At 53.3% G+C, this 21,674-nt stretch overlaps 10 protein-coding genes across 10 annotated transcripts; 6 read left to right on the top strand and 4 right to left on the bottom strand.

Moving 5' to 3' along the window:
* Nucleotides 1–536: 536 nt before the first annotated feature.
* Nucleotides 537–2,444, top strand: N7482_010460 (bifunctional hydroxyethylthiazole kinase/thiamine-phosphate diphosphorylase; the record flags this gene model as incomplete). The annotated part of the gene is made up of 7 exons (XM_056692584.1): nt 537–636; nt 700–876; nt 939–1,074; nt 1,129–1,536; nt 1,586–1,962; nt 2,018–2,118; nt 2,190–2,444. The coding sequence occupies 7 exons, from the start codon at nt 537–539 to the stop codon at nt 2,442–2,444; spliced, it is 1,554 nt and encodes a 517-aa protein (XP_056538541.1).
* A 778-nt stretch (nt 2,445–3,222) lies between these two features.
* On the top strand, nt 3,223–3,747 carry N7482_010459 (uncharacterized protein; the record flags this gene model as incomplete). The annotated part of the gene is made up of 2 exons (XM_056692583.1): nt 3,223–3,428; nt 3,510–3,747. 2 exons carry the CDS (start codon nt 3,223–3,225, stop codon nt 3,745–3,747), a joined length of 444 nt encoding a protein of 147 aa, XP_056538540.1.
* A 452-nt stretch (nt 3,748–4,199) lies between these two features.
* Nucleotides 4,200–5,004, top strand: N7482_010458 (uncharacterized protein; the record flags this gene model as incomplete). The annotated part of the gene is made up of 3 exons (XM_056692582.1): nt 4,200–4,234; nt 4,360–4,413; nt 4,488–5,004. The coding sequence occupies 3 exons, from the start codon at nt 4,200–4,202 to the stop codon at nt 5,002–5,004; spliced, it is 606 nt and encodes a 201-aa protein (XP_056538539.1).
* A 313-nt stretch (nt 5,005–5,317) lies between these two features.
* Nucleotides 5,318–6,997, bottom strand: N7482_010457 (uncharacterized protein; the record flags this gene model as incomplete). The annotated part of the gene is made up of 2 exons (XM_056692581.1): nt 5,318–6,708; nt 6,793–6,997. The coding sequence occupies 2 exons, from the start codon at nt 6,995–6,997 to the stop codon at nt 5,318–5,320; spliced, it is 1,596 nt and encodes a 531-aa protein (XP_056538538.1).
* A 903-nt stretch (nt 6,998–7,900) lies between these two features.
* N7482_010456 (SGNH/GDSL hydrolase family protein) lies at nt 7,901–8,925 on the bottom strand (the record flags this gene model as incomplete). The annotated part of the gene is made up of 4 exons (XM_056692580.1): nt 7,901–8,482; nt 8,542–8,620; nt 8,684–8,723; nt 8,787–8,925. The coding sequence occupies 4 exons, from the start codon at nt 8,923–8,925 to the stop codon at nt 7,901–7,903; spliced, it is 840 nt and encodes a 279-aa protein (XP_056538537.1).
* A 1,812-nt stretch (nt 8,926–10,737) lies between these two features.
* Nucleotides 10,738–13,578, top strand: N7482_010455 (putative voltage-gated chloride channel (ClcA); the record flags this gene model as incomplete). Its single annotated transcript, XM_056692579.1, has 3 exons — nt 10,738–12,918; nt 12,973–13,356; nt 13,417–13,578. 3 exons carry the CDS (start codon nt 10,738–10,740, stop codon nt 13,576–13,578), a joined length of 2,727 nt encoding a protein of 908 aa, XP_056538536.1.
* Nucleotides 13,579–15,035: 1,457 nt separating this feature from the next.
* N7482_010454 (D-arabinitol 2-dehydrogenase) lies at nt 15,036–16,124 on the top strand (the record flags this gene model as incomplete). The annotated part of the gene is made up of 1 exon (XM_056692578.1): nt 15,036–16,124. One exon carries the CDS (start codon nt 15,036–15,038, stop codon nt 16,122–16,124), a length of 1,089 nt encoding a protein of 362 aa, XP_056538535.1.
* A 401-nt stretch (nt 16,125–16,525) lies between these two features.
* Nucleotides 16,526–17,491, top strand: N7482_010453 (SDR family NAD(P)-dependent oxidoreductase; the record flags this gene model as incomplete). Its single annotated transcript, XM_056692577.1, has 2 exons — nt 16,526–16,583; nt 16,638–17,491. 2 exons carry the CDS (start codon nt 16,526–16,528, stop codon nt 17,489–17,491), a joined length of 912 nt encoding a protein of 303 aa, XP_056538534.1.
* Nucleotides 17,492–17,577: 86 nt separating this feature from the next.
* On the bottom strand, nt 17,578–18,423 carry N7482_010452 (dihydrofolate reductase; the record flags this gene model as incomplete). The annotated part of the gene is made up of 1 exon (XM_056692576.1): nt 17,578–18,423. One exon carries the CDS (start codon nt 18,421–18,423, stop codon nt 17,578–17,580), a length of 846 nt encoding a protein of 281 aa, XP_056538533.1.
* An 836-nt stretch (nt 18,424–19,259) lies between these two features.
* On the bottom strand, nt 19,260–21,538 carry N7482_010451 (uncharacterized protein; the record flags this gene model as incomplete). Its single annotated transcript, XM_056692575.1, has 10 exons — nt 19,260–19,457; nt 19,582–19,650; nt 19,715–19,779; nt 19,835–20,084; nt 20,555–20,590; nt 20,650–20,820; nt 20,877–21,246; nt 21,302–21,378; nt 21,447–21,469; nt 21,529–21,538. The coding sequence occupies 10 exons, from the start codon at nt 21,536–21,538 to the stop codon at nt 19,260–19,262; spliced, it is 1,269 nt and encodes a 422-aa protein (XP_056538532.1).
* Nucleotides 21,539–21,674: the final 136 nt, after the last annotated feature.

The raw sequence follows: 21,674 nt of genomic DNA, 5'->3' as shown, positions 1-21,674 counted from the left end.
AGTCAACGCAGATGGAAGGGCTTCGCAGTGATACTCGAGGCCAGAGAGTTGCGTGAGAGATGAGTTTGGAACGGACAGAAGTGGGAGACTGCGAGGAAAAGAGGATTTTAAGCGGGCCCTGCTTATGTCAGCCACGCACGTGGTCTCGGACTTCAGGCCGTTGAAAGAGCTCGCCCGCGCCCATTCAAGTGTGCATTAGTTCCTCATTTGGTTGTTTTATTGGCTTGCATTGGATTTTTAAGCAGTCGGAACAGCCTCATGCCGTTACTTTTGATACTCAAGGTGCAACCAGACATGGCCAGTGCTTCGAGATGAAGTAAACCGCCGATGCCCCACCAGAACCCCAACAACGGGATCGGCTGGTGCGTGATCGGCCCTCCGCCACCCAGGACTTTTATGCCTGGGATTTCTGGCCCTTTGTGTGTGCGACCCTGCTAAGTCATCGCTCGGCACCATCTGCTGCGCATACTTCACTCCATACCGAAGATTTTGATAAACGGCCGTGCGGGGCATACAATTTCAGGATAACACACAGTATGCCGGTCGATCTGTCGCTGTACCTGGTCACGGACTCCACGCCAGCCATCCTCAAGGGCCGCGACCTGTGCTCCGTCGTCGACGAAGCTCTCAAGGGAGGTATGGCAAGATCCTTTTCTGACCATCCGAAGGCCATTGGATCATGCTAATTTCCAGGACTAGGTGTCACTATTGTGCAATACCGGGACAAGACCAGCGATACTGGTGTTCTGATCGCCACAGCTAAGAAACTCCACCAAATCACTCAGAAGTACGGCGTTCCACTTCTAATCAATGACCGAGTGGATGTGGCCCTTGCTGTCGGTGCAGAGGGTGTGCATCTGGGTCAAGATGATATGAGTTGGTCCCCCACTACCCCGCCAAACCTTTCCCCGCGGGATTTTAACCACGGCGGCATACAGGATTTGAAGCCGCAAAGAAGCTTCTGCCCAAGGACGCCATCATTGGTATCAGTACTTCTTCGGTGGAAGAGGCCCAAAAGGCTATTGATGATGGAGCCGACTACTTGGGCATTGGAACATTGTTTGCCACCCCGACGTAAGTGCTTACGAATGTAGCAATTTCAGCACAATTGTCCTAACAATAGTATAGCAAGACAAACACCAAGTCTGTTATTGGTACAGCAGGTACTCAGGCCATCTTAAGTGCTATCAGCGATTCCTCCGTAGGCACTGTCGCCATCGGGGGTATCAACCACTCCAACGTGCAGCGCGTCCTTTACCAGTCCAAGTTTCCCAAGAAGGGACTGGATGGCGTCGCTATTGTTAGTGCGATCATAGCCGCTGAGGACCCCAAGGCGTCAGCAGAAAAGTTCGCCAAGCTGATTAAGACTCCTCCCCAATTTGCATTGACCACTCAACCTGCGCGGGCGAACGAGGCCGAAGCCCTACTGCAAGAAGTGCCGGCCATCGTGCGCAAGATGACTGAAGTGCACCCACTTGTCCACAACATGATCAACTTCGTTGTGGCTAACTTTGTTGCCAATGTTGCTCTCTCAATGTACGTCTTCCTCTTTGACCTTTGCGTCTCCGTTGCTAATCCATAACAGCGGCGCCTCGCCTATCATGGCCCCCTACGGAGACGAAGCTAAGGACCTGTGCAAATTTGACGGTGCTCTGCTTATCAACATGGGCACGTTGACCAGTGAAAGTGTAGCCAACTACCAGAAGGCCATCCAAGCGTACAACGAGCGCGGCAACCCGGTAGTCTATGACCCGGTGGGTGCAGCCGCGACTGAAATTCGCCGGAACGCCGTTTCAACCCTCATGGCGAGCGGATATTTTGATCTGATCAAGGGCAATGAGGGCGAGATTCGCCAAGCCTGGGGAAGCAGTGTGGTGCAGCAGCGGGGAGTCGATAGTGGACCTAGCACAATGGATGGCCAACAAAAGGCTAAGCTCGCGCGTGACTTGGCCCGGCGAGAACGTGAGTCTCTCAAGCGTTGCCTCTGGTCTTACGTGGTGACTCTAATACTGTATAGGGAACCTGGTCTTGCTGACTGGCGCTGTCGACTACCTGAGCGACGGTGAGCGCGTAATCGCTGTGGAGAACGGCCACCCATATCTCGGCCAGGTGACAGGGGTATGTTCAGCGCTCCACCTCCCGGAATTATTTTCTCATGTGAAGTACCAATTGACAATCGTGCTTTCTAGACCGGCTGCGCCGTCGGCTCCATTTCAGGTTGCTTCTTGACTGCACACCGCTCCGACAAGCTCCTCGCCGTGCTCTCCGGACTCCTGATGTACGAGATTGCGGCTGAAAACGCTGCGGCCAAGGAATATGTCCGTGGACCAGGCAGCTTTGTTCCCGCCTTCCTTGATGAACTGTATGCGATCCGTACCGCTGCGGCTAGGGGTGATGATGGCTGGTTTGTGGGGCGCGCTAAGGTGTATGAGGTCAAGATATAAATCGCTCAACGTATATAGAATTTGTACATGACCTAACAAAAATTGGCCTTTTCTTTGATGCTTGACTCTCATAATATATTGATGTAGCAACAGTCCCCACTGTTGCTACAAACAGGCCCTTTCACCCATTGCCGGGCACCCACTAGGCGCAGCATCGGGCTTTTTTGGGTATAGTACAATGCAACGCTAATGGCGATGTCCAAAGGGAAGAAAGGGATAGCCGGATTCCGGAAAATCATGCTACACTACGGCGGTTTACCTAAGATGTTTAATTTCATGTAACATTATATCTAAAACTAATGTAGGGCTGTGTAAGTATGGGAACTTGGGGGCCTAACCCGGGCACGGTTAGACGATCCAACCATCAGCATGAGGGATCTGAGGGCGCACCTATTAGACACGAGGGATCTACAACGAACATGCCTGATTAAGATATCTTCTGAAATCTGTCTCACTAGAATACCTCTGCAACTGAGGTTAGGCGGCCGGTAAAGGCGTCCACCTGGTTTGCCGTGTACACGTACCAGTGCCATATCGGGATATCATTTCATTAATCAGGTCAAGACCTCAATGGAACCTGCTGCCGGTGTTTCAGCATAGCCAGGTCAGATTGACATGAAGCTACAGCTAAGAAGAGTATCTAAAATGGGAAATCGCAATACCAGATACCCGAATATAAAAGGGTCTCGAGGTACCCTCGAAATTCTCGCATCAACGATCATCTCAACAAGACAATAGCTTTTTCATCAACCATAAACCAACCCCAGAACAATCAAAAATGAAGTTCATCACCATTGCCACCACCCTGGCCGCTGCCAGCGCCGCTGTTGCGGCGCCCCATACTGCTAAACGGGATCTCCGACCCATCTCTCTCACCAGTCTCGCCGCAGACTACTACGACCAGACTCCGCCCGCGAGCACTACGGTCTCTTTTCAATTGAGCGACCCAAACACCAATATTGAGACTGCCTGCGATGCTGTCTGGTAAGTTATCCATCTTATAATATTTCAGACTCGTTGCAATCCTGTAGATGAGGAGCCAGATACTAATTCGGTCTGATATAGGTCCGTTGGCGGCGCTGGAACCACCAAGTACAACTGCAGCGACCACACCTACCAGCTCAACTTCCCGAACGGCATCTACAACATTGAGGATTTCATGATCCAAATTTCGCGTCCCGATGGCTCCGAGTCCGGCAAGGCGCGTGCCTATGGCAACGATTGGAAGTGTGAGAAAAAGGATGGTTACCCTTCCGAGTCGTGCCGCTGGGATGGTGTTTTCCATGTTGGCGTGAGCAAGTGATTTCAACTGTATGGGCATATCTGGCGCAATGTAGATTATGGTTGCTATTGAGAAGATCTCTCAGGGAACAGGGGTTATGAACCTGTTGTCTTTGGTGGACAGATCGAATAACTATTGTATACCATCAAGACATGCATTGGTATCTCATTTCAGATAGCTTTTGCATCTAACAAAGGAGTATCCTTTTAGCGATATACGTGAACACTGTATGAATGGAGTCAAACTCCCTGCAAGAAATATGGAGCTTCCGATGGACATGGATCAGAAGTCCTGTAGATGTCTACCACCTGCTATCGCGCTCCACGGTCCCACACTCCTCCGTTCCCCTCGGCTGCTTCCCCGCATTTCCGAGTTCCCCGCCCGGCATCCGCCTCTCTGACCTTCTTCACTCCGACAACACTCCTGGTACCGTCATCAAGCATCATTAATCTACCGAACACATTCAACCCATCATGTCTGTCGTCGCACGCGCGAGCCGCATCCGTACGTACTCAGAGCCATTCCAGTGGGCCACATCAAGCTAACACGCAACAGGGAACCCCGCATTGTTGTGCGTCACTATTTGCAAGTACCACTATGTCTAGACAAGTAATACTAATACAATCGAAACAGCATTTGCGACATCCAAGAAAAATTCCGCAATGGCATCTTCGAATTCCCCAAGCTGTACGCCTCCCTCCCCCCCAGGCTAGTTCCAATTGCCAAGCAACCCGCCAGGTCATACTAATTCCATGAGCCAGGGTCGCAACAGCCGACAAAATGGTCCGCGCGGCCAAACTTCTCAACATCCCCACCTTCATCACGACGCAAAGCCGCGCAAAACTAGGCAACACTGTCCCCGAGCTCGCCTCCAATCTCACCGGTGACCATATCCGCGCCGACGTCGACAAGACCCTCTTCTCCATGATAACCCCCGAGATCGAGAAGCAGCTGCCCGTGAAAGCCAAGGACCCATTAGACGTGATCATCGTCGGCATCGAGACGCATATCTGCGTCACGCAGACTACGCTGGATCTATTGGCGCGTGGGCACAGGGTGTATGTGCTGGTGGACGGGGTGAGCAGCATTAATCCTGAGGAGCGGGGGATTGCACTGTCGCGGCTGCGCGATGCCGGAGCGACGGTGACGAGTAGTGAGAGTGTGCTGTTTGAACTTTTGGGGGATGCGAGCCACGAGCAGTTCCGATCTATTAGTCAGTTGGTCAAGGAGACGAAGGAGGAGACGAAGGGGGCGTTGGGGGTGTTTTCGAGGATTTGATGGGCTGGTGAGGTAGAACCTGTTTGTTCGGTGGAAGTATAGAAGAACATTACGGCAGGAATAGCACAAGCCCATTTATGGGTAGGAGATCATTGTTGATATGGTTTTCAAGTCATAGACGTAGTAGCATCGCAGGCGGTGCAGAACTAAAAGAAGAACAAGAAACCCCAGAAACCCCCAAACGCCCGGTCCTTATTCCCGAAAGCAGATCTCCGTTTTTGATAGGATGGTGATGAAACAGAACCGCTCGCTAAGACCTGAAGAGCAAATTTGATTCAAATCGATGGAAGAATGCCGACCAACCCTGGCGCTTTCACTTGGCGTTGGCAGTGGCACGGCTGGCTGCATTGAGCCACCCAAATGCCGAAGCACCACCGATTGGATTGGGAGCCGACGACTGGGTCGATCCATCGGAGGACGAGCGAGCCGTAAGCTGGACGTTCTCGGCAGTATTGCTGGTTGGGGTCGCCACGGCTGAGCTCCCACGGGTTGCGGGCTTGGTGGGCTTTAGCACAGTCATGGGGCGAGCTTTGGAATTGTTCTCGTGGCTTGGTTCAGGCTTGGGTTCACGACGCCAGGACTTCCAGATGCCAGCAGCTTCAGGCTTGGACGAGGACAAAGCAGCCGCGGTCACGTTCGAGGGAGTCTCGCCATCCTCAGAGCTAGTGCTGGTATCCTGCAGCTGCGGCTTCTTCGTGTCGTCAGCTTCACCGATAGAGACGCGGGTAGAGGCAGGCGCCGAGGTTGACTGTGGAATCTGCGTAGGCCGGCCGACCACACCACCGGGAGGGTGTCCATTGACGAGGGAGCTCTGACGGAATTCGGGATGAGAGGTATCGGGGGCGGTATGCAGGAACTTGAAGACCCAGTCCTTCTCGGGGCGCACAAGTGGGACGGAAACACGGTGGTGATCGTCATCAACCATGATGATCTTATCCTGAGAGAACAGGACATCGGCATTGTGAGATCGCAGCACGTCGCTTCCCAAGATAATCTGGATAGACTCGTCCGCGTGATCCGTCTCTCGCACGTAGAACCGAATTGTCAGGGAGGGAAGCTGGGGCATGGGACTGCTAGAGCGAGATGAGGACTGATGAACGCTGGCTTCAGGGAGATACAGGGCCAGCTTAATGGATGGACGACCATCTTCATCGTGATCCACCTCGCCCTCCAGTCCAAGCTTGCGAACCATGCATGAGCCAAGAGACGAGGTGAATGAGCCCGAGCAGACCGCTGCGTATAACAGGGAGTCATTCGAGTAGTCGGTTGTCAGCCAGCACCGGATGATACAAGGAACGGGGCCAAGCAAGAACAACCCCGGGGGTGGGGTCAACGGCGATTCGCCAAGCGATGAGCTCATAACCCGGCTGCTAGTGTCTAGGCCTAGGCTGTTAGTCCGCGCAGAGTGCAGTGAAACCCCGGGGGAGCTCTGCCGGCCGTCTGATCTGTGAGAGAGAGACCGCTCGGTCAGCGGATGGCTTCCCATGCCACTGCCAGTTCGCAGCGGGAGCTCGGTACTGGACCGATTCGCCTGCCCATAGTATCCATGGATCGCGCTCTCATCAAAGCGAACGCTGTTGGCCCGCGAAGCTCCCCGACGCGGCTCCTCCTCGCCGTCAAGGCCACCCGCAGAGCTAGTCGTAGCCTGATGCTGACCCTGATCGAAGCCTTTGAACGGCTCAGGAGGGGAGTTGAAGGTAGTTTCTACATCAGACAAGTGTCAGTCCACTTCAATCCAACCAAAAAACATCATTCCAGAAGTGGAGCAGAGGTGGAGGATAACAGTACCTGTCTGAATCGAGCTGCCAATGGGGGTAGGAAACGGCGATAGAGGAGCGCCCCAGACATTCTTCAGTCTCGCATCCTCGTCACGGCGTCTCTCCAGCCTCGCAATCCTCTCTCCTTGAGAGTATTGCGCAAGATGTAGCTCCTTCAACTCGTCAAAGACGCGCCACAGGTCGTCTCGCGAGGCAAACGGATACTGCGCATCCATCGCCAGGCCTGCGGTACAGAGAAAAGAGAAAAGTTCAGGATGCGGCACCGATGGGGTTTTTGCGCAGTCCCTCAAGAGGCTCCAAATCTACCCAAGCTAGTATCTGCGGCCGAATCTTGAGCTTCGAGGACGACCACCACCTAGCATCAACCCGGTCTCTCTCAGCAACACCTCAGCCTCCGGTTATCTCCTCCCACCTTGGATCTGTGTGACGGCCCACGGGGCCGTCCACAAACTATGAGTTGCAGGGTGTTGTGATTCTGCCCAGGGTATTCAGTGGCGTTGTGTGGAATCAGGCTGGATCGGGAGCAGAGGCGGGGACAGAAGCGGGAATAGGTCGCGTTTAAATCGCGGGAAGGAGGTGAGTGAAGATGTCAGGGTAAAATTCTGATTTCTGGTGATAGTTGATCGGAGATGCAACGAAAAGCGAGATGTACGCTTTCGTATATCGGTCCTTGTCCTTCAGAGTAAGAGACAAGACGGGGGAAGTGGCCAAGGTGGATTGAAGGGCGATCGTGGCGAACACAAGAGGTTTCGGACCAGTGGCAGGTTTCTGTTCCAAGGCAGACGACAGGCAAGTGATGCGATGATGGCGAATGCAGGGAATAGAGGCGAATGGGATCGGAGGTACAACGGGGACGAGATCTGGGGGCAGCGGAGAGGAGGGTGGGCATCATGCAGGAGGGGACAAGCTGATCTAGACCGCTTCCGTGCACGGCTCCACTAACGGTCCCTGCACAACTATAACAGTCAACAGTGGTGTATGGTGCTGTGGGTGACTGGACGTAGTTTGAATAAAGGCGTTGTGCACTGGTATTATTTTTTTGATTTTCTGTCTTCCTTTGTTTCTACATATTCGCTAATTTCGCAAGTTCAAACGTCTATTGCGTCCGACAGCCCCGGTCATCGCGGCGCTTCACCCCACGAAGGAAAGACCATCGGGAGAACCGCTGGATCCTGATCAGGCCAGTTGGCCCGAATGGTCCTCATCACTTCATCATATACAATTCGGTATCCCCCTGGTGTTAGGTGCAGCCCTGCAGGTAACCGGTGAGTATAGCCCGGAGAGATGAGACCAGGCAATTTGCACTCACCATCAGTAAACAACGTGCCAAACCGGTCATTATTAGGCACATCTCGTGATCCAATCAGCGGCTGGCCCTCCTGCCAGCCCACGGCAAGCATGAACGCCGACCAGATATCTGCCACCGGAACCTTCAATGAGGCCCCTACCTCCTTCACAGCGTCGGCATAGGTCTTAGCCATATGGGCTGTCCGGCTGGGGTGCGGAGTATTCTTCAAAATGTCAAAGCCCTCGAGCTGGTACTCATTCACTGGCGGCGGAGTAATGAGAATGATACGCGGGTCCTGGGCACGGGTTGCAGGATGCTGAATGATCTTCTGCAGGTTCTCTTTATATACGGGCAAAGGAACATGCTGAGATTGGCCAGGAACACAGGCATCATTTGCTCCAAAGAAGATGGTCTATTTGAACTGGTTAACGATCATTGTATTACGAGCGACAGCCGCAGGGAGGGCGATACCATGAGCCGCACATTGGCTGCTTGAGGGGATGGGAAGACCCTCGGGAAGACTTTGACAGCATGGGCGGTGGTATATCCTCTAGGAGATGATGGGTTATTAGGCATTTCAAGAGACTGCCAGTTAGTAGTTGTCTCTACTTACGCGAAACCTCGGTTGATCACATCCAGCCTACGGCTGTAAGCTAATTGAGAGTTGAGCATGTTCGATTTCGACCTCTACTGGCATTCGGAGGATGACAACCTACATTCCTGCAGCTGTGCACCAAAGGCAAACCCAAGGGCTTGGTTGTGGGACATCTCGGTGATGGAATCCCCAAACAGGATCAGCTGGTCGTAGGGCCGGCCAACGTCCTCACTGTTCTGCGAGGTAGTAATGTCTGTCATGATGGCTGGTATGAGGAGAATGAGCGATCCGCCTTCTGTCTTCGGTCCTCCAGCAGAATGGCAAACGCGACGAGAAAGTGGTGGCCGCAAGCTTTTAAGGCAGTTGGCGATGGTGGGGAAACTCCGTGACCGAAAGGAAGTGGGGGGCACATTTGGTGACTGCGGCAAGCTTAGCTGCCACGCGTTTCTCCACCAATGGCCGGTCTGGCTTGATTGATTCGATCCATGGGACCAAGAGTCAACTTCTATAATCTAGACACATTCTAAACAGAAGCATACGAGACACGCGGTGGATAGTCTACTGCTGGCCAATGGTGTTCTCTTTAAACAACTCGGCCGATATTCCACGGCGACCAGTGGTGATAACCTGCATCCAGCATCGCCAGCCAATAATGATGCACAACGGGCGGAACGGGGAGCTCCGTCGCCCGTCGTCCACAAAACGCTAGATCTTATGCATCTATGCATCTCCTACAAGCTCATGCACTGACAGCTTGGTCCGTTGGGCAGTCGATCAGAGGCACTGAGAGCCCGAGGGAGGGTCCCAAAGCTTATCCCGCCGGCAACAGCAGACTCCCGATCAAGCCACCGCCATCATCTGTCGAAACCGCCACGACTTTCATAATTGGTACCCACGTCAAGGCGCCAGGAGTCTTTCTTCATTGGTCTCGGATCGCCCTTCGGACCTCTCGATGCCCTTTGCCTTATCCACTGCATGCCAAGAGATCGCCCTGGACGGAGACTGGAGACACACCGCACGGGAGCCAACATGATGCACGGCACCAGAACAGTGTGGCACGGGCGATGTCTCAGCAACGCGGGACCGGACTAGCTGCGTTGGGTTATGGTGTGGAGCTGCCAGCCCCAGGGTGAAATCGTGGATTCGGACGGGATATTCAGTGCGCCCATCCCGAGTCCATCCTGTCTCAGCTGGCAGGCACTGGCAGACAGGATCCGACCATTCGGGTCAGTCGCCGAGGGGGAAGGGCATAAAAGGTACGGTCAGATGGACCCTTCGGGCGCTGAAATGGAAGCATGGAGCGCGCGCACTGCCCTCTCCAAGCTCGCGGGACCCTCTCATCTGCCGATCTGCTCATCTGAGCCCGAAGCACCGAGGCTGGCTGATGCCCCATGCATGATATGGTTGGTCCCGCCGCTAGATGGAAACCCCTCCCGAGGAGTCATATTAGAGGGAAATGAGTCCGAACTAGCTGTGACTAGCTGTGAATAGCAATAAGTCAGCAAGTCGATGCGAAGACACGTCTCTGCCAGCCGATCGGCGGGAAGCGCGGCGACGAAGCAAGGCGAAAGGCAAAAAAACGGAGCGTGCCCGCGGAAATTCGAATGAAAACGCGACTTGGGAGAGTGCATTGTCCAGCTCTCTGCACAGTTAATTAAAGATCGCTGCATTGTGCATCTGAATCGTCGTTGACAGGCTGTTGAAAGGGCTGTGGAGTGATGGACTTGACGGTGGAGCCTGCACTCACCTGACGCGTCCAGTCGATCATCCGCCACAGCTGAACTTCAACTTGAACTTGACTTGTCTCTTCTACTTCTCCTGATAGACAGCTTAAGCGAAGGATGTTGGTGAGAACCCCCTGTCTTATATTGAGTCTTCTATGACAAGAGTCAAATTTCCCCCGTGCGAGCGGCGATAACACCTCCACCCAACTACAGCCGAAGTGGGCCGCGGGAACCCCCCGTCTTTTCTTGCGGTGTACGGATACACAAACCACAGCAGTGAGCTGACAGAACCCCCCTCAGTAGTCCCCAGCATCCAGCCTCGAAGCATAGCGGCTTCCCCCCAGCGCCATGCCTCGCTCTGTGCCGCAAATCAGCTCTGCCTCGCGTAATGAACAGGACGATGGCGACCCCGAACCAGCACCCCTAACCTCCCGCACCGCACCCCCGTCCCCGACAGCCTACCGCCGAGCCCAAAGCTACCTCTCCGAGCCACATACAGGCTACCAGTCCCTCGAGTCGCATTTTGAAAGCAGTGAAACGACCAGTCTCCTCGGCTCTGAGACTCAACGCCGCGCGCCGCGGCGATCCTACACCAGTATTTCCGGCGTTTCAGGCGCCGAATCGCTGCGGTACCTCCTGGCGCAGGGCAGCTTGCGCCGGTCCCGACACCACAGCCGGAATAACTCCCAGCGGAAACAATTCAGTCGCCGAGGGAGCTCAGGGGATGAGGGTCGGCCGGAGAGTTTACCCCCGTCGGCGAAGGACGGGCTGACTGCTTCGTCATTCCTCGACGAGCGCACATGGTACGATCAGTTTACCTCGACAGACTGGGTGCATGACAGCATCGCCGATGGAGCCCGCCTGCGCCAGCTCCGGCAGCGCAAGGATCTCCGTGGCCGGCTGCTCGCCTGGTTTGACGGTGCACAGGGGTGGGTTCTGGTCGCTGTGATTGGGTGCATTACTGCGGTCATTGCATACGTCGTGGATGTGACGGAGGACTGGGTGTTTGACATGAAGATGGGCTACTGTGCACATTCGCTGCTTGCTAGCAAGAGCAAGTGTTGCGGGGAGGGGTTCACCTGTACCAACTGGCGGTCGTGGTCCCAGATCTTTCGTCCCTCCAGTACCGAAAATCAGTGGGTCAATTTCGCCATGTTTGTCATCTGGGTTGTGGCCCTTGCTATGATCTCTTGTGCTTTGACGTTGCTCACGAAGACGGTTGTACCGTCGTCAATCTCGTTGACGACCTTGGATGAGAACCTCGGTGCTGAATATCGCGGGACAAAGCGTGGCACTGGAACTGCTGAATCGGGCTCGCCGGGCTCGCAGACCAGCCCGCATGGGACATTCCCCATGATTCCTCCCCGCCCGGCCATGGTCTACTACTCCGCGGCCGGCAGCGGCGTTGCCGAAGTCAAGGTGATCAACAGTGGTTTTGTGCTTCACGGGTACCTGGGTTTGAAGACCTTGGTGGTCAAGACAATCGCTTTGATCTTCAGCGTTGCATCTGGTCTCAGTCTAGGCAAAGAAGGCCCTTATGTTCACATTGCCACTTGTGTCGGCAACATCTGTTGCCGAATGTTTGCCAAATACAACCAGAACGATGGCAAGCGACGAGAAGTTTTGAGTGCCAGCGCTGCCAGCGGCGTCGCCGTTGCTTTCGGTGCCCCAATTGGCGGTGTTCTTTTCAGCTTGGAAGAAGTGAGTTACTACTTCCCACCCAAGACTCTGTTCCGGACGTTCTTCTGCTGTATTGCAGCTGCACTGTCCCTGAAATTCCTCAATCCGTACGGAACAGGCAAGATTGTTCTATTCCAGGTCCGTTATATGACGGACTGGGAGATTTTTGAAATTATCATTTTCGTCTTCCTCGGTGTGCTGGGTGGCGCCCTCGGCGCCTTCTTCATCAAAGCGTCAAGTCTGTGGGCGCGCTCTTTCCGCCGGATCCCAGCCATTAAGCGCTGGCCAATGCTGGAAGTGTTTCTTGTCGCCCTGCTCACGGGCCTGGTCAGCTTCTGGAATCCATTTACGAAACTGCCCGTCACCGAACTGCTCTTTGAGCTTGCACGTCCGTGTGAAGGGGAGTCGAGCACGGGGCTTTGTCCTCGCGAAGACGGCATCGTTGAGATCATTCAATACCTTCTTGTCGCGTTCGTGATTAAGAGTCTTTTGACGGTTGTCACCTTTGGTATCAAGGTGCCCGCCGGAATTTATGTGCCATCCATGGTTGTCGGTGGTCTGATGGGCCGGATCGTCGGGCACTCAGTGCAATACTGGGTGGCAAAGAATCCTACTTTCTTCCTATTTGACACATGTCCCAACGTCGCGGGGATGGAATCCTGCATCACGCCGGGCGTTTACGCAATGGTCGCGGCTGGCGCCACCATGTGCGGTGTTACGCGGTTATCAGTCACTCTCGCCGTGATCCTATTTGAGTTAACGGGTAGCTTGGACCACGTCCTACCATTCTCACTGGCCGTTCTCTGTGCCAAATGGACTGCGGATGCCATTGAGCCACGCAGTATCTATGTAAAAGCTCTTTCCGAGAATAAATTCATTGCCTATGTATGCTAACTATTTTAGGACTTCCTTACCGATATGAACGCCTACCCTTTCCTTGATAACAAACTGCAACCAGTTTCCGACGCCGAGCTCGGCGACATCGTCCGCCCCCCACGCAAAAACCGCATTATCGATATCTCTAGCTCCTCCTTCGTGGCTGCATCCGAGCTGCGCGTCAAACTTGAGCACCTGCTGATGGCGGGTGAACTGGACGGCGGTCTGCCGATCCTGCGCAATGGCATCCTCACAGGCCTCATTCCAGCACCAGATCTAGAATTTGCGCTTGATTCCCTCGGTGATGATGAGGATAATACTCTCTGCCAGATGGCTGTGGATGCATCGGTTGTCTATGATAGCGAGAATGAAGACGCGGTGCAGGAGGACTTCACGCGGTATATTGATCCGGTACGCCAATCCACCCCATATCCGTGAAGACTCAAATACTAACCCTTTTTCCGTACACAGGCACCTATCTCCCTAGACATTCATTCCCCGATCGACCTTGTCTACCAATGCTTTGCTAAATTGGGACTGCGGTACCTCTGCGTCCTGCAGAATGGCCACTACGCGGGGCTGGTACATAAGAAAGCATTTGTGAAGTTCATGAAAGAGAACGAGAAGGAATAGTCGGATATTTCCGAGCTTCGCACTCCCGCCACAAGGATGGTGCAAACTTTTGGCTGATATTTGTATTCTTTGTATTTGATCGATGCCGCATTGGCCGGCGTTTCTACAGCATGTTACCCTGGGGCTTTCCCTCGTTTTGACTGGACATCTTGCATAGCATTTGCATATACACATTACTATCTTTGATACTCCTGGGACTTGTGCACTGATCATTGCTCTTGCTCTGTGTGTATTTCTGCCCGTTTTCCCATTAGTCAATCTACTTGCATGGTTGGTTCCAAAGACGACCGAAGTAGGGGCAGCAATGGTAGTTGACGGCACGTAAGACCAGAAAACTGAGCTCACACCAGAAGCGTGTCTCACCTGCTATGGGAATTGAATTGGTCTGGTAGATGCGAGCCGCCGGACGCGGTGTATCTGGAAGATATTTCTTTTTATTGTTGTGCAGCCACAAATTGACAATGTTCCACGTGTAAGGACGTCTATCCAATCATCCGAGGTCTCATCGAGGGTGCGGTGTGAAAGATTTCCGGGGTATAATCTGTGGGTTCATTCGCGGATCCCATCGGCAAAAGTATTTACTTCAATTGGATGAGGACGACACTAATCGATGTGTAGATTTTCACCTCCACCACGAGAGACCCCTGCCGGCCAGTCATTCTTTGGTATCGGGATTGCTGTAAGGGGTATCCCAGGAAGGTCCCACTGCACCCATGCTCTGTCCAATCAGACCGCGCTCGGAATAGATTCTCGAAGCCGGTCAAGGGGTATACAAACAGTCAAGGTGTCTAAGAGGTCACGGGGTAGAAAATATTCGATCTGTGGCTGCACTAACAATTCGCTAACGTTAACTACACTCGGTACGAAGCTATGTTTTATGTGACTGCAGGAGTCATCTGACCCTCCAATGCATCCTTGTCAGCGGCTTTGAATCATCCCCTGGATTTAATTTTTCCTCTCTAGCCGCGCTGAAATGTCGGGACTTCGGTTTGCGACTGAAGGTCAGCTTTGGAAAAAGTCGCCGGATCAAGCCATTGGCCACCATGCTGACCTAGTCACAATGGAGAGTTGAGAGCTCAGCAAGATTGCCTATTTCGTCCTTCCGAGACCTCGCCCCTTTCCACGTATACACGCCTCACCGATCTTTGCGCATTCTTCCGCATTCAAAGATTTTCTCATTTCCGTAATGGCGCTTCCGGCTCTAATTTTAGGTTCATCCACACAAGCAAAAATGCGCACATGACCCGATTTTATATTGATTCAAGACCGATCCAGATCCACCCATGTTTCGAGGGGCTTCCCCTGGAAGCAGGTATATATCGAACCCCCATCTGCGGTGAAGCGGATGCGGTCTAAGGGGAATCTCGCATCGATCATTAGTTATTATTTATTTACCGCTCGCCCCAGTTGAGAGCCTATCTCCCTTTTCTAATTCAAATTCTTTTCTTCCTTACACAATGTCTCTGGCGCGTTCTTTCTTCCGGACCTGCCGAGCAGGGACCACCTCCTCTCCATCGGTTTCTCGGGTCCCTGTGGGACATTTTTCAACCACCCGCATCAACCACCTCCAAAACACAGATAAAAAGAGCCGCATCCCGGAGAAAGAGGTCCCTGTCACAGATTATGACGCCGGCCATGGTGCAGGGCACAAACACACCGTTCACGTCTTCCAAGACGCGCCCCATCTCCTTCACAACACGCCTCCCGTGTACCAAGAAAGCGAGGCCGTCAATCCCCTCACTCGAGATGTCTATGAGCAACTCCCACACACTATGCGCAGCATGAGCATGTTTGGCAAGACCGTCATCGTCACCGGAGGTGCTCGTGGACTTGGGAATCACATGGCTCGCGCCTGCGCCGAAGCAGGTGCGAAGAATATCGTGATTTTCGACGCCAACCAGGAACTCGGGGACGAAGCAGCAGCCGAATTGCACGACAAGACAGGTCTCCCAATCTCCTTCTACCGAGTGGATGTACGCGATGCCGCCGCTATCACTGCCTCGGTCGAGGCCTGCGTTGAAAAATACGGCGTTCCCGATGTCCTTATCAACTCGGCCGGCATTGCCGATTCCAACATCAAAGCGGAGGCCTACGATGTTGCTATGTTCCGACGCCTGATCGACATCAACCTCACTGGCTCGTTCTTGATGTCGCAGGCTGTGGGCCGTGCGATGATTGCCGCGCGCAAGCCGGGAAGCATCATTCTCGTCGCATCCATGTCGGGCCTGGTCGTCAACTACCCCCAGGAACAAAGCTGCTACAACGCTTCCAAGGCGGGCGTCATCCAGCTTGCCAAGTCGCTGGCTGCAGAGTGGGCTAAGAATGATATTCGAGTGAACTGCATCTCCCCGGGTTACATGGATACCGCTCTCAACCGTGTTCCTGCTCTGGAGGCACAGAAGAAAATCTGGAAGTCTCTTACACCTCAGAACCGTCTCGGAAACGTTGACGACCTCAACGGCCTTTGCATCTTCCTGGCCTCTGATGCGTCCAAGTTCATGACTGGTTCCAATTGTGTGATTGATGGAGGCTATACTTGCTACTAAACGAATTGGTCGTCGGCCTCAAGTTTTTGGGACTACAGGAGTCTTTCGCAAGGGCGCTTATAGGTGGCCGTGGAGAATGGATGCAAAAAGGGTTCGTGTCGTGTTTTGTTTACTCTTGGCTATTAGATATAGAGATGGAGGGTTGTACCAAACATAGAAGTCGATCTTGCGTTCATGTTTCCCCACACGCCTCTCCACTTTTCATTTCGGCAACACAATATGATGTCACGAGACTGTACCCCCACGCGGGGTTGACCGGCTCGCGGGGTTTTGGCCGAGCACCAATACTATCCACCACAATTTGTACCTAAACTCTATAGTTGCTTTCGCTATATCCTAATTACTCGACATAACTCATAGCCGTTCTTTTGACACCCGTATTTCTCTCAGTGTAGACCACCATGGCATCCCACCGCCCGTATGAATCAAAACTCGGTATTGTGACTGGGGGTTCGCGAGGTGAGACTCTCGAGTTCTCGCGGATATAAGATATGGTTGACCTAAACTATCCAGGAATCGGTGCTGCCGTGGCTCAGAAACTGGCCGCAAAAGGATGCAACCTCCTCTTGGTGTATACATCGGATTTTTCCACCGAGCCGACCGCACAGCTGTGTGAGCGTCTTGCTTGCACGCATCGAATCCGTTGTGCCTCAGTCCAGGCTGATCTTGGAAGCCCAGCGGAGGCATCTAGCTCGATTCTGCAGGCGGCCAAGGACCTGTTTGGCTCCTACATGCCCGGCGCAGAATTCCAAGTTGACATTCTCATCAACAATGCTGGGGTGTCCTCGAATCAGCACTTGAATGACGGGCAGCAGGGTCCAATCGATGGAACCGAATTCGACCGGGTGTACCGAGTGAATGTTCTGGCCCCGTTGCTTCTTACACAAGCTGTTGCACCGCATCTCCCAAAAGACCGTTCGGGCCGCATCGTAACCGTCTCCAGTGTCTCCTCTTCTATCGGATACCAGGGACAGTCCGTATACGCTGGTAGCAAAGCAGCGGTGGAATCTATGACTCGTGTGTGGAGCCGAGAACTGGCCGAGCGTGCCACCGTCAACGCCGTGAACCCCGGACCAGCCTGGGGAGACATGTATGAAAAAGCCGGCCAGACATTCTGGGATATCAATCAGCCCTATGTTGACACCGCTCCATTAGCAAGCTACAACAGTGAGAAGGAGGTGCTCGCTATGGCAGGAGCGGATGCGGAAAAGTTTGATCGGCTGGTAAAGGAGAAGATGAAGAGTCGGCGACCAGCCTTCACGAGCGAGATTGCCGGTACCATCGACATGCTTTGCTCGGCCGAAGGCGGGTGGACCACTGGGAGTGTCATTTGCGCGAATGGGGGGATGAAAATGTCCATTGCGTAGGCCTTTCTGGCGAGGCGCAGCCAGATTGACTCGCATCCATGCATTCCTTCTATAGGCAAATTTAGTTTGATATAGATTCCACCCTCTTAGTCCAATCTTTCATATCCAACCATCTGCACCTCAACCTCTCCCTCCTGGATCCACTCCCCAGTCACGGTTTCCCCAACCCACTCGGACACCTCCGCAGGGCTCGCAGTCCTCCACCCATCTTCAGGTGTAAGCCCTTGCACAGGGAAAAACGTATCACACTCGAACTCATTTTTGGCACCCTCGCCCTCCGCTTTCCGCACGATATTTGTCATGACAATCCGCACCGGCCGCTTCGTTTGCGTAGCATCTGCAACCGCCTTCATGCGCAGCGCAGCACCATAGATCTCTGCCCCGCCGATGATATAAATCTTCCCCAGGCGTCCAGACGCGCCATACACAGCGTCCAATTCAGATAACGCGGAGTCCAGGCTGTGTGTTACCAGCGCATCGGTTATAGGCTCATCAGTAGACCCGTTCTGCTCAACTTCCTTCCCTTCAGCAGCGGCAGCCTGTGCCTTAGCCTTTGCCGTCTCAGCCATCTTCATTTTGCGCGCCTCAAGTTCTTTCAACACACCCTCCCGCACGGAGCCAGAAGTATCGCGAGTCACTATGACGCTAATCCGCTTACCCAGCGGGCGCAAGTGCTTCGGAACCGAGTCATACGTCTTGCGGCCCATGATGATCGCGTTCGTCGTGCCTGCTGCTGGTGCGCGGGAAGTCGTGCGCGCAAAGAAGGACATGTCGGCTTTTATGCGCGGCCAAGGTAGGGTCCCCTTAAGCCCAATTCCCAAGCGAGTGGATGCATCATTGGACGTGGAGGACGCGACGCGAATGGGGGTCGTGGCGACGACGAGGGTGAGGGGGAGGGAGTGTGGGATTTGGTGAGTTGTCGGAGGCAGCATAGTGAACGTTTTGTGTGGTTGGATCCAGCACCGAGGTTGTGAGGTTTTCAGGTGGAGGTGAAAAGAAAAAACGAAGGCGAGGACCGAAGTGAGGTCGTGGCCGACGCGAAAACGCCAAAGTCGGGACGTGTTTATCGCGTGAGCTTATCGCCGGCCCCGCAGGGTTTGATTGACAGGCTCAATGTCGTCTCCACTCAATATCTCGTCAATGGTGTATTTGCGACATCTCGATTACACTGCTCTGGAGGTCTTCAAGAGGGCATCAATCGAAATCGAGCCTGGTAACTCAATTCTGAGTCAACTTTGAGATTCATACGACAGCCCTTTCTGTGCATATAATTTCCATCTGAGCGGCGCAGGCGCTCCTGCCATCTTTCTTGATTATGACAACGAATATTTGAACCACGCTGTTGGCCCGATAGTTCGAGATCGGTCTAACCCAGAAGCTTATGGGTGCAGCCTGCGCCTCCGGGGTATCGGTAGGCAAGACGGTCCTCGGTCGGATTTAAAATCTGCGAGATGGCGTCGATACCACCGCTCCCACGCATGCCAGCAAGATTTGCGATTCAATTGATCCTGCGTTTGCTAGAGCCGTGGGTGCTGTAAAGCGGGCCAAGTTCCAGAGTGGGAATGCGAACCGTTCTTCAAGGAATCGGTTGAATGCCATGAGCTGTAGGACAAATAATATTATGCATAGGCGAACAAGCAGACCATCTTCCTAAATGTACACGCCTTTGGATATCCAACGCCAGACTCTCGCCGCCCAAACCTCGCTGGAAAACGCCCATGTAATCCGAAGATACAGTTCAAATGAAGCTCATGGTCAAATACCCGCTCTATGTCTCTTTTGTCTCGGGGCACAGCATCAATAGAGTACCGTCCTGGACGGCCTTCTCAACCGCACGGACATCCTCTTCAAGCTTCTTGCCGCGCTTGACGTCGTGCTCGTCTTCACCCAGTGTATCAAGCTTTCCAAATAGCCAAATCTCTTTCATGGCGCGAGTCAAGCTCAAAATATCCTCACCGGCGCGGATCTGCGGGGCCGCGAACAATGGTCAGCACTCATCCCCCCCCCGAAAAGCTAAGAGCAGAAGAGCCCAGCAAGGAGCTAGATCATCTGATGACCCAGGTCTTTGCTGCTTCCAGAAGCATTCTTACCAGTGCAGTAGACTCGACATCCAGCTGATAAGTCTCGACAGCCGTGGCGGTGTGGCTCGGGTTGTTCACCTAAATATAAAGTCATCAGCAGGGCTTTGAATGATATCATGGATCTGTAACCATCGGATCTTACAGTTGCAGTGGCCATAATGTTCTCGAACCGCTGCAGCAGCTGGGAAATGTCCTGGTTGATTCGGTCTGGTAAGAGCTCAAGTTAGTACAAATTGCTTGAGGGACGACACATCCAGTCTACTCATGTGCGTCTCATTGATCGGGGCAAACGGACGGTGCAATTGCTTGGCAGTCGGCTGGGTATCCATCTCGGGATAAAGATCCACAGGATCTCGTGCGTCCTGAGGTTTCTGGCTGTCCTGAGCTTCCGAAGCTGGCGGGGGGAGGATGCTTTGGCCATTGTGCCCGGCAGATGGATGCGATAATGGGCGGTCAGGTGGGCGGTGAAGGAGACAAGAGGCTAGACCGGCTGGACAAGGAGAGAGCTGGGTCTACTACCACAATCGCGACAAAGGGTCTAATAAATGCTTGAAAAATAGCGGCAAGGAATATGTTTGAAAAGTTACTGAATAATCTTTCATTGGTATTACTGGGGATTTGGTCGAAAGTGGCATCATATCTTTCGCCCAGTTGGTGGATTGTGCGAGACTGTGAAATTGGCCTGCCAATGACACCATATTTGATGGGGACTTCCTTGAAAGTTGTGACTATTGCTTCCCTCCTGCCCGGCGTCCTTTCCGGATTCCCGCTTTGTGGGTTGTAGGGAGGAAGAGCTTTGCTCCTCCGCCCTCAGTACTTGTGCCATGGAGGTGAATGATTGGTCCTTGCAATTCCGTTGAATGTTGTGGCGTGATCTAGCAGATGCTCGACGCCATGCTTAACGGACGTATTTTGACTAGAGACACAATTTGAAGTCAGCATATACATTCACAAAAGAAAGTAAAAGAAATCCAGAACATACCATAAATCTCTTGTGGAAGTCGGAGCGCAGCAAGTCCTAATTCAGAGACACATTAGCATATCAGGTCACGCACAAGCAAGTAAATATAGACTCACGTTAACAAACTCCTTGCCATCCTTCTTCTCTGTACCTCGGGCTTGGTTCTTGAATACGACATCATCATCCCATCGCCGCTTCATATTGAAATCTTGTGCATTGAGTAGGGGATTGCCTCGGGCGATGTCGACTTCTCGTTGTTCCTGCTCTTCAGCTGCACGTTCTTGCTCCTGCATAGTATTAGCATGCCATCTTCGATACAAGATTATCTTCCAGGAAGACACACCTCTTTCTCTTTCTGTGCCTGTCGCTCCTTCTTGATCTTCTCCAGCTCACGCATCAGCTCGGCTGCCTCGTCCTCGTCATCACTATCCTCCTCCTCGCTACTATCCTCTCCTGATCCGTCCGAATCTGCATCTATGTCGCGCGACTCTTCTAGAATCCGCCGTCGCTTTGCCTCTGGATCTTCCTCAGCTTCGCCATCTGCGTCCGCGGCAGCTGATTCCAGTTGTCGCTTCGGGGTAACCGACTCGGGGGCAGCGAGCTCCTCGACAGAACCACCGTTCTTCTTAGCGAAGTGAGCAGCCTCAGCCTTCAAGAGCTCTGCGCGCAGGTCGCGGACCTCATTGTCGGCATCACCGCCTTGTCCGGGTTGCCTCAGGGATTATTAGCAGTCGCGTTGCGGTCATACCGAGTCTTTCCTCGACTTACCGAACTTTCAAATGAGTGTGTGCTGGAAGTAGACGCTGGTGATATGCTGGACCTCGAAGGGCCTCCTTTCCTTGCGCCTGTTCAAATCAAATTAGTCTCTTACTGACTGAGAGGGAACGGAGAGGGTAGTCGCAAGTGGCCGTACCGGGTCGAATGTGGGTCTGTGAGCTATTGAACGTCAGTATTCGCCATATTATATGGTTTAATTAACAGATAAACAAACATACCGGTGGTCATCGTGAAGGTTGGTGTGAGACGGTGAGCAATTGGAGAACAGAGGCTGCCCATCCACGTCGCTGCGAGACCCTTCGGCCTCTCACCGCCTGTCCATATTCACCTCTCTATTGGTCCACACCCAGCACCAAGCAGCAGT

This window comes from Penicillium canariense (genome assembly GCF_028826845.1).
Source record: "Penicillium canariense strain IBT 26290 chromosome Unknown utg000008l_segment0_segment0, whole genome shotgun sequence".
NCBI classification, from domain to species: domain Eukaryota; kingdom Fungi; phylum Ascomycota; class Eurotiomycetes; order Eurotiales; family Aspergillaceae; genus Penicillium; species Penicillium canariense.
This window is presented reverse-complemented; position numbering and strand designations above follow the sequence as displayed.